We start from the raw sequence: 14,569 nt of genomic DNA, 5'->3' as shown, positions 1-14,569 counted from the left end.
TCCTGAACGCAGTTTAACACTAAGCGAAGAATTATTATAAAAGTGCCTTTGTACGTGATAACCTTTGGATAAACTACAATTTTTCTTCTCTGATCTACAAGAGGCTGACATGCCCAGTAACGAGATATGGTTTCAACAAGATGAGGAGCCTCTTCACTTTGCCATCGCCGTTTCGACAATTTCTTGATGCAACTTTTCGTAACAGATGGATTGTAGGAAGAAGACTGATTGGCCACCAGCGTCACTGGATATAACCCCATTAGATTTTTTCTTATAGGGCCATTTAAAGTCCAAAGTTTATGTGAATAGACCAAATAATGTTGATGATTTAAAGCAAAGAGTTCGACAAGAAGTTAGACTAATCGATCCGCAAGTGATTGAACATGTGCATTTGGGAGTTATTTAACGACGTCACAAATGCATTGAAGTAAATGGACCATGGATTCAACATCAGTTGCAATAAATAATATTGTATAAATTTGTACTTTTTTTGACATATGTTTCATCAATCTATTACATCAAATTTGAGAAACCGTTGACTTTAGGCATATGGTATGCTTTACAATAAGTATTCAGAATATATCGTGGAATTGTAAAATGTCATGATTTACAGGGTGTTCTATTTAAAAAAATGAGGGTTGACGCCATAGTTTCTACTTGAGGTTATATTACCCTTATATGTATATGTACCCTTTATAAAAAATTTTTATTGCAAACGCGCCAATATTAAATGATGTGTCCAAAAAATAAAAGACGAAGAAAACACCTGAATTGGAGTGAATGCACTGTACAGGGTGTCTTATTTGCCATGTGTGACTATTGCTATTTCGGAAACTATAGGAGATACGAGGGTGGTTAAATTAAAAAAAGTTGCCAACTTTAATGCTTATTCTAAATCCTTTCACAGGATTGCAAAATGTTTATAAGTTCGTGAATTACAGGGTGATTTATAAAAAACACCAAATTTTATTATAATTTATATTATTATTTCCAAAACTATTGATTTTACAAATTTATTTTTAATCACAAGGTTTAAATTTTTTTGCTCTATAAAACTTCACCTTCAATTTTCTTTTATGACGTTTGGTATCTTGGCAACGGCTATCAACTTAATTTTTTTAAATACGGACCTGCATTTTTTATAACTTATTTTAAAAGCATTTTTTATTCCCTTTAAAATGATGTATCTTATTCATACGTTTCCCAACGTTTCGACGACTTATTAGCCATCATCACTTTAAATAACTTTTAAAGGGTATACAATTTGTTTAGCTTTCATCAATTTATTTATTCAATATTGAGCTGCTGAATAACATCGTTGCTACTAAATGTTAAATATTAATATTAAAAGGAGGCACTTAAAAAATGAATATTACGACAATGATCTGACTTACTTTATAATAAATTTATTTTTAATAAACAATATAATAATAAATAAAAATAAAATCAGAACTTATTCAAAATAAATAAAGGTTATCAATATGTATATAATTATGAAATAAATTGTAATTAATCTAAATGTTCAAAATGACCAACATTATTTTTTTTAAATTTTCGCGCATTGATTACCATTTTTCTTTGAATGTTCCTTAACCCTGGAATGCTACTTGGGGTACATTTGTACCCCATCATTAATCATATCTCAAGTTAAATGGAAGTCGGGGGGGAACGAACGCCGACGTCTTTAGTTTCAAGACGCGGCAAGTCAGTTCGCGTGCGACAATTGACATTGGCACACGGTTTTTTCTTTTCGAGATTTGTGATATTTGGGGTTAGCGCGTACCCCAGTGTAGCAGTTTAGGTTAAATATACTCTGTGATTTTTTCGCTTCTCAGTAGATTTTGGTGATTATTATTATTATATGAGTAAGTATCTTTTTTTGAAAAATATTTCTAAAATATGTCTATAATACTTTGAAAATATTTTAGTTTTTTTTTAAGGTATTATATTTTTCTTTGATCTTTAAGTTATTATTGATTTTCTTTGTTAGGCTGCACGAATAATGGCTGGGCAGAAAAAGTTCTTCGACCTAACAAAGCCTGAAGATGTCGGAGAAATTCATCGCATTCTCTATGAATCTGATTCAGACAGTTTTTCGGATGACAGCGAGGAGGAAGATGCCATTATACCTGATTTTAGAGAGGAGCCAGAAGAGGATGAAATACGCGGCAATCAAATCAATCTTAATTCTTTTATTGCACCAGAACAGACTCAGGATACCTTTCTATCTGATACAGATTCGGAAGATGACAATATACCATTGGCAGAAATACAGGCGATCAACAGAGATATGGTGGAAATTTTACCAGTGTCTACCAAATTAAGGGGAAAAATGGGTTTATGTGGTCAGGTAGGAAAGGCGCAATTCATCGTACACCAAAACGAAATCTGGTTTAGCATTAACCTGGAAACAAAAACGAAGCAAAATATATAACATCGGAAACTGAAGCTTGGAAATTATGTTTCACTCAAGAAAATCTCGATAAAATTACCCAATATACTAATATAGAGATCCAAGTTCAACGATTGAAATATTCAAATAAGAACGATGACCAAGATACTAATGCACTTGTTATTACGCCAGTAGGTAAGAGACCCTGTTGGACTAAGGATACAAACAGCATTGAACTCCAAGCACTTTTTGGGCTATTTTATTATGCGGGTGTTATGAAAATGGCCGGAGTTTTGACCAAGGAACTATTTGATAAAGACACAGGAATTCCAATTTTCCGTGCTACCATGCCCGAGGCACGTTTCAGGTTTTTGATAAACTGTCTTCGCTTTGATGATAAGCAGTCCAGAGCTGAAAGAAAAGAAACTGATAAGCTTGCAGCTTTTCGAGAGGTATTTGAGAGGTCAATCGTTAAAATGAAAAACCTATATACTCCTTCAGAATATATTACAATTGATGAACAATTGGTTGGTTTTAGAGGGCGATGTCCTTTTAAAATGTACATCCCTTCAAAGCCCAATAAATACGGAATCAAAATTGTGTTGTCCTATGATGCCAAAACAGCTTTTGCACTTGATGCTGAAATTTATATAGGAAAAGGTTCCACACCAACTGATGTTCCTGTAGCTCAGTATTACTGTAATAAGCTAACCAGTTATGTCCAAGGAACAAATAGGAACTTGACCATGGATAACTGGTTTACTTCTATTGAGACCGCGAAACATCTTTTGGAGAGGAAAATTACCATTGTTGGTACTGTGAGAAGAAATAAAAAAGAAATTCCTGAGTCGTTTTTGGAACTCAAAGAAAGGAATCAAAATTCTGCCATGTTTTGCTACAGTGGACATCTGACACTGTTATCATACTGTCCACCCAAGAGTGCTAAAAAAGCAGTAATTGTGCTTTCGACAATGCACGAAAAAGGTGATGAGCCATTTAGGACCAAGTTACCAGAAATTATTGAATTTTATAATTCTACAAAAGGAGGAGTGGATACTTTAGACCAGTTGTGCCACACTTATTCTACTGGTAGAAAAACACGTCGCTGGCCATTATGTCTGTTTTATAATTTGTTGGATATTCTGGGATATAATTCAATGATTCTTTTGCGTGGCTCTGGAGAAGTGAATAAAGAAATTGTAAAGCACAGGAGAGAATACCTCAAGAAGCTTGCCCTTGACCTGGTCAGCCGGCACATTATGAGTCGTTTGGAAGCTCCAACTTTTAGGCGCGAACTCCGTGAAACTATATGTAGGGTCCTCAAGCCACTTCAGAAGCCACTTCACCTCATAACCACTTCAGAAGAAGTACCTACTAGGCTTACAACAACAGTGGGTAGGTGTGTGCTTTGTCCCAGAAGAGAGGATCGAAAATCGAGAGTAAGCTGTGCTGTATGCAAAAAGTTGGTGTGTTTGCAAAATCAAAAAAAAATATGCTCAGTGTGTGCCGCATGAACATTTTATTATGGATGTGCGTTAAAAGTGTTCTTAGAGACTCGGTTTAAGTTATTATTTTTCTATAGGTGAATAAATTTTTCGTTTTTCTAAAATACGACGTGTTTTATTTGGGGTACGGTTGTAGCCCTGTGTAGCAGATGCAGGGTCGGAAATAAGTGTAGCATTCCAGGGTTAACATTTGCGGAGAAATTTTATTGCACGCTTCTATTATTTTTAAACTCACATCCTCTACATTTTGTGGCGTAGTTTAATAAACCTGGTTCTTAATAAGACCCCATATGGAAAAATCCACGAGTGTTATATCAGGCGATCTTGCGGGCCAATTTATAGGATCGTTATTACCAATCAAAATGTTGTTTAAAATCGTTCAAAAACCTTGTACAATGACGATCTCGATGTGCAGGTGCACCGTCATGTTGAAAATAGATCTTGCAGAGACTTTGTTGAAAAATTATGATTTACTTGATGTTCTTAAGGAAATAAATCAAGAAAGTAACTAGCAAAGAAGAAAAATATAAATTATTTTAGTAATTCGAACAAATTTAACATGAATAAAAACTGACGCGAAAGCTTGATCACTTCTGTCAAAAATATTATTTTTGTTTGGTAACCATGACAAGGCAGACTTCAACTACTGTCACAGCAAACTAAATTGAATGGTTAATATCAATAAGTATCATAATTTAAAGCTACATATTTAACATTAGGGTTTATCGGGTTTAACATAAATAAACATTGATTTAATAAGCTTTTAATTAATTAAAATTTACTTCATGAGGAAAAGAATAAACATTTAATAGTATTTAAGTTTTTAGCAATTAAAAAAGTCAGATCCGTCCTAAAGAAAAATTCTTGACAATGGTTATTTATACGTTGAAATGGTGGGAAATATACGAATAAGATGCATCATTTTAAAAGGAATAAGAAATGGTTTCAAAATAAGTTATAAAAAATTCAGGTCCGTTTTCAAAAAAAAGAAGTTGATAGCCGTTGTCAAGATATCAAACAACATAAAAAAAAACTAAAGGTGAAGTTTTGTAGAGCACAAAAAATTATAAAACTTGGTAATTAAAGTTTCTAAAATCAACAGTTTTCAAAATAATAACTAAAATAATTTTTTTTTTATAAATCACCCTGTAATGAAAAAACATTTTGCAATGCTGTAAAATGATTTAGAAATAAGCATCAAAATTTACAACTTTTTTCTAATTTAACCGCCCTCGTATCTCCTCTAGTTTCGGAAATAGCAATAGTCACACATAGCAAATAGGACACCCTGTATATCACTGAATACAATTTTATTCCCTTGAAAAAGAGAGGAAATATATAGTAACTGAATAAAATGTTAAAGTAGTGAATGATAGGCAAGTCTAATAACGAAAGCGATAAACATTACCACAACAAACTTAACGAAAAAAATAATAAGAAATCGTGGAAGGTTGCAGGATAGATGAAAAACACGTAACGATTAAAATCTTTTATTATGCATATTTCGGGAATTTTTATTCAAGAATTAATTCAATATTAAATTATTTATAGGTAGCAATAAAATGAGAAAAAAAATGAGTGAACAAGTGATGACTAAATAAAATAAAATAAAATAAAATAATTTAATGGATACAATAAACTAAATATGGGCCAATTAAGAAAATGCAAGAATAACAGATATATTTAATGCAGATATAACTGATCACTAATGATTTTATCATTGATTAATTATTATATATAATTATATTATATAAAATGATGAAACGATAGTTAATTCAAGTGATTAATAAATAGAAAAGCGATGCATAACGGTAATAGAATTAGAAAGCCAAGGAATTAAAAAATATTTATAATTAAAATAAAATGAAAGAACATAAAAAATTAAATAAGTGAAACGAAAATATACTAAACAAGTAGATAAATAAAAAAGCGTATGAAAAAATTAATAGTAAATATCTCGATAATGCTCAATGACAAAAAACAAAACTGATGGGATAGAGAAAGGAAAAGGTAAATTATTAAAATATAATTGTATGTTAATTGTGTAATAAAATGTTAATTAAAACGAGGATTAGAAACATGACGAAAAAATAAAAACAGAGTATGTACGTTAATAAATAGCGATTAAATGAAATGTTAGAATATTTATTAGAAGGTCAGCCTATTGATGAATAAAAAATAAAAGCATTAAACATTATCATAATAAAAACCTCATTGACAAAACAATTAAGAAAATAAAGAAATACATGAAAATAACCTCATGTAAATAAAATTATAGTATTATAGATGGTAAATTAGTGAAGTGATTAATAAGAATTAAGATTAAAATATAGAAAAAAATTAATAAGACCTGATGACTAACTAAATATAAAACAAATATTTATTTCAGGTAACTGGGGTTCAGCTCTTATTATATTGGGTGCAGTCTACGCAGGATGCAATCGAGAACTCGTCGTCAGTCTCTTTTGCATTGCTATGGTATTTAAATCCTTATATTACATGACGATGACCAATAACATCAATGAATTATCAAGAAATTATGGAGGAATTATTTTTGCTATTAATAACGGACTGAACTGTATGACCGCTATAATAGGTGGACTGATTGTTGGAGCAGTGACTAAAAATGTATGTCGTTTTTTAATTTTCATGATTTTTTTAAATAAAAAATCTTGTTTTAGAGACGTTTGTCAGAATGGAGAATCGTCTTCTGGATAATGTTTGGCTGGGCGATCTTATCCTCTATAGTCTATATAATTTGGAGCTCTAGCGAAAGGCAGGAGTTTGATTTTGAAGAACAGGAAACACCCAAAAACTAAGTCTACACCTAATAAAATGAACTAAACTTACAGCATCTTGGAATATCTTCTTTGGGAATCTCGGATCGTCTTGATTACTGGATAGTCTAACGGGTTCCAAGGAGTTAGCAACGTACTTTGGCACCTCAACTCCATTTTTAATTTTTTGCACTTTAATCTCTCCGTTTTCCGACCGGGAGTCTAGGACTATATAAAGCTGTATGTCTTCTGATGGGGATTTGGACTTTTCTACTGTATATAGCCTAAAGTAAAAATTTAATTAATTCGGATTAATTGTAATTGGTGTAAAGTAGTACCTGAAGCCATCAGCGCCAACCGCAGATGAGATACAATTAGATAATTCCCATAATACGTGGTCCTTGGTTGGTTTATTTTGTAAGCTGTGAGTTAGGTCTTGTAGCATTTGACGTTTGTCTGCGTGCACGCAGAATTTCCATCTGAAAACGAGCGGATTTTTATCAAAAAACTATTTATCTTTGTGTACAGGGGAAGTCTAATTTTCAACTATTTTACATTTTCTCCAGGAATGATAAAAATTTGAAATTTATGTACACAAATAAAAGATTTACAGCTATAATTTTTCACTTTTTAGATATTTTATAAAATTTAGTAGATCCAGGCTTTTTGTCTCTCAAATATGATTTTTTGGATTTATATTCCAGGTTTTTATTGAGTTTAAAAATCTTAAGTAAATTAGTTTGTCAGAACCGTCAAAAATTATAAAAATAATATATTAAAATTAATTTTGAAGAACGAAAGTAAACCAGAAGTTAAAAAGAATACGTATTTTTTTATATTTTTTATTTAATTTTATTTTATTTACTCTTATAATGGTAGCAGATCTAACTACCGATTGAAAAGAAGAAACGAGCTCAGAGATCAATTGATAATAAAACCTCAGCTCCTGGGTATATAAAAAACTCTACTATACCTCAAGTAAATTATTGTATTTGCGATTTATTGGACATAATTAAATATAATGAACTGTATCGTTAAAAATTTAAGTTTACATTTCTTGTAAATACGTGAATAAGTCTATTTTCTTCATGTTTTTAATAATTGAGCGTATGAGATAGTATTTTCTAAATTGATTGTTAATGTAACAGTAAGTTTATTTAAAATAGGTATCAAATGGCAGTAAAAAAAATTAATTTAAATTTCTTTTTATTAAACAATTCTCAAGAAATTAATATATTTTCATAAAAATTTTTGCAAAGCAAACTCAACCTAAAGATTGGACCTAAACATGCGAAATAGGATTTTTATCTTTACATCTTAAACATTCTTAAATTTTATAATAAGATTAAAATTCCAGATCTGCAAAATTGGTATAAACTCCAAAAAAACTACTTAAGATATATGCATAAATGAGCAGAAAATGGCAACAATAATGATTTTAAGAATTCTAGAATTCCCTATTAGGTAACTTAAAAATTCCAAATTCCTATAAAGTGAAAACGCACAACTTACCCTTAACCGGCCTTTAACTTTTTGTAAATAAAACTGATCTACAGGTATCAAATTTTTTAAAAACAAGCTGATTTAAAAAAAAGTTTATCCCAAATACCATTGCTATCTTTAAAACTTTAATTAATGATCGAATTCATTTTAATGTCAAAACATATACCAGAAAAAAAATAAAAAATAATGTTAAAATAGAGAAAGTACAATTGTATTGAATTTGTACTAGTACGAGCCCTAACAACTATATGTTGGAACAAGCAGTTATTTTGAAATAAAATGCCCATTTAGCGAAAATATTTTATAAATTTTTTTTTTTATCATAAATATGAAATGAACAAGCTTTTTTATAATGTTTAATATTGTTTTTATAATTTATTTATATATTTTAAGTTATTTAGTATTTAATTACTTGGTAAATAATTGAAAAATGCTGACAACTAAATATTGGAACAAGTGACTTTTAAAAAAGGAAAATACAAATTAGTAAGGCGTAACGTCGCCCTTAGCTTGAATAACAGCCTTAAGTCTATGAGGCATTGTACCAACTAGACCTTCACAAAATTCAGGGGTGAAACTATCTCATATGATGTACAGCATTGTTGGACGTGGTTGATTCAATAATGTCAAATATAGACTCTGGAAACTCATGTGTTTTGATATTGTTAGACTACACAAGAGCGTTTGATAAGGTAAACCACCAGGTTCTGTTCGCTTTGCTATTGCATATTGGATTTTCACAGAGTGCTGTCGATCTAATTAAAAGCTATTTATCTAATAGGGTTCAATATGTAGAAACTGATAAGGGATGTTCGGACAAAGGGTCGCTTCACTGTGGTGTTCCACAGGGCTCCGGGCTATCCCCGTTACTATTCTGCATATACACCTGTTATCTCACACATGCCCTTGAACACTGTATTGATTATAGTTTTGCTGATGATAAACAATTATTATACTCTGTCACACCTAATAGCATAGCACAAACTCAACTTAACATAAATAAAGATTTGAATCAACTAGTTCGAAACTCAGAAAAACACCAGTTAAAATTAAACCCTTTAAAAACTAAAATACTTGCTTTTGGAAAACAAAAAATTGACTTAGAAAACCAACTTAAAATTAATTTAAATAACTCAGAGCTTACCTTTGAAAAAAAATCTAGGAATTTGGGGGTAATTTTAGATACAGATTTAAGATTCAGCGAACATGTATCTGCGTGTGTACAGAGGGCGTATGCAAATTTAAAGCTGTTATATCCACATAGGCGTGCACTAAGTCAAAAACTAAAATTAACATTGTCAGATGCTCTTGTGTTAAGCCACTTTAATTATTGTGATGCATTGTATGGTCCATGCCTAACCAAACAGGATAGGGACAGGATACAGCGAGTTCAGAGGTCGTGTTTGCGGTTTGCATTTGGCATAAGGAAGTTTGAGCCAGTAATTCACAAACTCAAAACTTGCAATTGGTTGGATATGGAAAATCGCCGTACATTTCACTCCGCTGTCTTATTCCACAGAATAATATTTAATAAAAGTCCACCATATTTGTACAACAAAATAAAGTTTAGAACAGATGTTCACAACCTAAACCTAAGGTATAGGGGCTTAATATCTCCTCCTTTCCATAAGACTGCCTTGTTTGCAAGATCTTTCTCTTATAATGTTTACCTAATATACAATCATATTCCTCTCGAAATGAAAATACTCACGCCAACAAAATTCAAATATCTATATAAAAATAACTTGCTAACACAGCACTAAGTCTTGTTGTTTTTTATTTATCTTTTTTTTTCATACGGTATAGTGTACTTGTGTTTTGGGTAGGTACAAACGTCTACTATAAGTATAAGAACTAGGAACTATTAGAATGTTTTAGGTAAAAACAGTGTTGTAATTTACTTGTGTTGAAATTATAAAACTACATACTACTTATGATTTGCTATTGTGTTAACATTGAATCTATATATTAATTTAATATTCTTTGTTGTTAGTTACAGTTACAAAATTTTCACGGAGTTTATTCAATATCAGTTTTACTGCCTTAAACTCCATTTTGCAGTAATACATTTATCATGTATGAAGAATGTATACCAATAATGCATTGTAAACTTGTACTATTACTGGCAAATAAATTTATTTATTATTATTATTATTATTATTATTATTATTATTATATTTCCTGTAGTTAAGCACGTAGTTGTGGCAAAGTACGCTGCGGACTATTTCTTAGGCGTTGCTTTATTTTGTGCCAAAGTGATTCGATTGGATTGAGATCCGGGCTGCTAGAGGGGTGTGACAAAACTTTAATATTATGTTCCCTCATCCATTTTTTGGTAGATTTAGCAGTATGACATGAGGCACCGTCCTGTTGAAGGATAAAATCTCCAGATGGATATAAATTTGCTGCACTTGGTAAAAGCGAATGTTCGAGAATGTCTTGATATTTTTCTGCATTTACTATGCCATCAATAAAATGTAACGTTCCCAACCCTTTAGCTGACATACAACCCCACACCATGATGCCCTGTGGAAACTTTACAGTCCTTTTAAGACAATCCTTATGGAATGCTTCTGTTTTGTCCCGAATCACACGCTTTCGATAATCTCCGACACAGACATCAAATTTGCTTTCGTCGCTATAAATAACTTTGCTCCAATTTTCTTTGGTTCACGAGAGTTTTGATTTGGCCCAAATGTAACGATTCCTTTTTTGAGTCTCCGTTAACAATGGTTTTTCTTTGGCCTAGGCGAAAAAATGATAAAAATGAAAATAATATAGCACAGAACAGCCTATTAAACATACCTTATAAAGACTAAGACCGCTCTTGTGGATATATTTGCGGCAGCATTCTCTGGAAACATTTATCCTACTTTCTCTATTCCACCTTGCAGTTACTTCTCGTAGAGTATTTCTTCTTCCCGACTTACAAATTTTAATCAAGTTCCTTACATTTCTTTGAGAAACAACTTTTGGACGTCCTGAACTTTTGCCGCGAACACCAATACTGGCAGTTTCACCATATTTTTTAATTATATTAAATATAGTAGTTGTTGCAACATTTAATTCACTGGAGATTTCTCGCATTGTTTTCCCTTTATGGTACTGCCGGATAATAATTTCTCGCACTTTTAGATCAGTAGGTTTTCCACGAGCCATTATTGTATTTTACTCGTAATACAAATGACAGTAATTGATTACTAATGGTCAAGTGACGCATCAAAATTTTTATTGTTGACAACGCACTACTTACTTTTGTTTATTTAAAGCCATCTTCGCGGCATGCTAATAAAACTGGAAAAAATTGAGCAAAAGCAACCCATGTTCCAACATTTAGTTGTCAACATTTTTTGATTATCAAACAATTAAATAAATATTATTTAACATTTATTTATTTGTTTGATAATCAATTTTATTAAACCTTAAAAATAATTCTCTTAAACATAAAAAATGTTATTAATTTATTATTTTTAAATAAAAAAAATAAATTAAAAGAATTACGGTAAACTGGAATTTTATTCGTAAAATGACTACTTATTCCAATATATAGTTGTTAGGGCTCATAGTAGTAAGTTAGTAATTTGTATTAGGCCATTGCTACATCCGCACTACTACGAATTCATTTTTTAAGGTATTTTACCTACCACGCAGCAATGGGAAGCGAGTTTGAAATGTTAATTTGAAAATGATATTTGTAATGCAACAATCTATTGAAAGTTTGTGATGACACATTCTAGTTGTCTGATCTGCTATTTTAATTTCACCCAAAATTGTGTGCTCTTTTTGCACTTTGGGTAATTTTACAATTTATTGATTGGTTTTTTATGATGCTTTTATATTTTTGTTCTTTTATTTATTGTTATTGTGTGTATATTTTAAATAAATATAGTAACTGTAGCACAAATGGAAAATTAAATATGTTGTGTACTGCCTTGTTTTTTCTAAGTAACTCATTATATCTATATAAATTCATATGCAGGGTAAGTCTACAAGAACCGCATTGATCGTCTAGGGTAACTACTAACTAGGGTACTATCGATTAGGGTAAAATATTTAAGAGGGCGGCACTTTGCTTATTCTTTCCAGATATATACATTTAAAAATGAGGTTGTCATTATTTTTTAATTCTATATCAGAATGCAAATAATTTTTGTGTACAGTCTATATCTGTCTTGCCATTTTTGACATAATAGGGTTTTATATAAAAAATTACCTCTGTAGACACTACAATATTATCAATTGTCCTTTAAGAAAAATTTCATCATTATTAGAAATATTTTCAGATTTGACCAAAGCGTTTGATTGTGTTTCACATGATATTTTTTTACATAAGTTAAGCCGCTATGAAATAAGAAAATTTTGCCAAGATTTAGAGAAGTTTTCTTAAAGATCGACAACAGTGTGTGAAAATTGAAAAAAAGCAAAGTGGATTAAAAACAATTCAATACGGTGTCTTTCTAGGCAATGTAATTAGGTCCCTTCTATATTCACTATGATTAATCATTGGCTAAAGATAAATATATCAGAATGTAACAGTAGAACTAGCTAAAACTGAATTTGCAAAGATTTGTGAATGGTTGAGTGAAAATCGCTTAATGAATAATATGAAAAAAACAAAGGTTATGTGTTTTAGCACACTTCACTCATATTATTATCAGATAGATAGTATAAGCATTCATACTTCTAAAGGCTTAAACAGAGACACCATGTGTACTAAAATTATAAAAAAGTTAAACATTATTAGATAATTGAGTGTTCACATTGATCAGAATATTAAATAGGATAAGAATGTAGAATTAGACTAGTATACAAATTATACCAGATTAGAAACTGCATGCCTATTATTGTTCTGAAACTGCTGTACAGGGTCTTTCCCCATATGACCCCTCCCCCTACAGGGGTAATGCGAAAAGTTAAAAAAAAAAATTAATACAAAACTTTTGGGGTTTTACTTGAAATTTTTGAATCCGATGTCAAAATTTTTTTTTTCGTTTAGAAACGTCAAATTTTGACAGATGATCAGTTTTTTCTTATGGAACACCCTCTATATGACTTCATAGTTAAAAAGAGCCGAATTTTCTGATTTCAAATATATATAGTTTAACTATGTTTTATTCAACCGTTTCGGAAATATCGGGCTCCAAACTTTAAAAAAATAATATATTGAAGATCTTGGTAGGCCCTGCATTGTTATTGTTTGACATTTATTAAAAAACAAATCATTCAAATGACATTGTCATTTCTTGTTTGTTGACCCATAAATGTTAAAAAATGCCGTACAGTGATGAAGAAAAATGTGACATCGTCCGTATATTTTATAAAAATAATAATAACGCAAATGCCGCCAGAGAGGAATATCGTCGAACCTCTCCTTTACGTGCCATTCCGGCAAAAAATAAGTTTAAAAATATAGAACGAGCATTTTGCATCAGGAAAACTCTACGAAGAAAACGTGTCCGACGTTTTCTTGTCGATCCAGAAGAAGAATTACATATTTTGCTATATTTCGAAGGTAGGTAAGTTTTTACAAATTTTTGAATACATTTAGATCTACGCTATCATGTTCGGGCCTTTGTCTCCCTCAAATTGCCCATCAAAAATGTTGAGTTTCATTTTAGAACACCCAAATCATTCCATAGAAGATGCCAGAATATACTTTGATCGATCGGCCAACAAAATTTATTCAACTTTAAAAAAGTATAAATATTTTGCTTATCGAATTTTACCTGTTCAAACTTTAAGTGTAGAGTAAAGAAATAAACGGGTGGAATTTTGTCAAGAGATGCACAAAAGAAGAAGATAATAACTTTTTTTTAAAAATTTTGTGGACCGACGAGTGCACCTTTACAACCGCGGGCATTTACAATCGAAAAAATGTTCGCTTTTGGTCAAGAACAAACCCCCGAATAACACGGGAAATTAAGTTTTAAGGGCGGCATGTATGGTGTGGAATTTTAAATGACCAGGTCATAGGACCTATTTTTTATAACGGCAACTTGACGGGAGAGAGATACCTAGAGGTGCTTACTTATCAAATTGAAGCTAAACTAAATGGGTAGATCCTATAAGGCAATACGAGCAAGTAGTTTGGCATCAAGATGGTGCCCCACCGCATAATATGTGACCTGTTTTGAGATTTTTAAATGAAAGATATAACCTGTGGATTGGACGAACTGGGCCAATTCGTTGGCCACCAAACAGTTCAGACCTGACATCTCTTGATTCATTTCTGTGGGGGTTACCTGCAAAATAAAGTTTACGAACAGAGAACTGAAAATGTCGAGGAGCTCCGCAGAAAAATTATTACCGCGATAGATGATATCAATCAAAATCATAGACAATTTATAAGGAATACAATACACAAAATTGAGCAGGATTATATAAACTGTATT

At 31.2% G+C, this 14,569-nt stretch overlaps 2 protein-coding genes across 3 annotated transcripts in view; one reads left to right on the top strand and one right to left on the bottom strand.

Moving 5' to 3' along the window:
- The window catches only part of LOC126750272 (putative inorganic phosphate cotransporter), a 30,091-nt gene extending 23,020 nt beyond the window's left edge, over nt 1-7,071 (top strand). The window contains exons 7-8 of the mRNA XM_050459841.1: nt 6,287-6,525; nt 6,579-7,071. Of these exons, the coding sequence (XP_050315798.1) occupies nt 6,287-6,525; nt 6,579-6,716 (377 nt within the window). The 3' untranslated portion in view covers nt 6,717-7,071. The remainder of the gene's footprint in view (nt 1-6,286; nt 6,526-6,578) is intronic.
- Nucleotides 1-14,569, bottom strand: part of LOC126750267 (probable 3',5'-cyclic phosphodiesterase pde-5) — a 149,247-nt gene that overhangs the window by 44,789 nt on the left and 89,889 nt on the right. For both annotated transcript variants that reach the window (XM_050459827.1, XM_050459826.1), the window contains 2 exons: nt 7,013-7,153; nt 6,748-6,958 (listed from right to left, as the gene is read on the bottom strand). In XM_050459827.1, coding sequence (XP_050315784.1) covers nt 6,748-6,958; nt 7,013-7,153 — 352 coding nt within the window. The remainder of the gene's footprint in view (nt 1-6,747; nt 6,959-7,012; nt 7,154-14,569) is intronic.

The sequence above is a fragment of the Anthonomus grandis genome, chromosome 2, assembly GCF_022605725.1.
Source record: "Anthonomus grandis grandis chromosome 2, icAntGran1.3, whole genome shotgun sequence".
NCBI lineage: Eukaryota > Metazoa > Arthropoda > Insecta > Coleoptera > Curculionidae > Anthonomus > Anthonomus grandis.
This window is presented reverse-complemented; position numbering and strand designations above follow the sequence as displayed.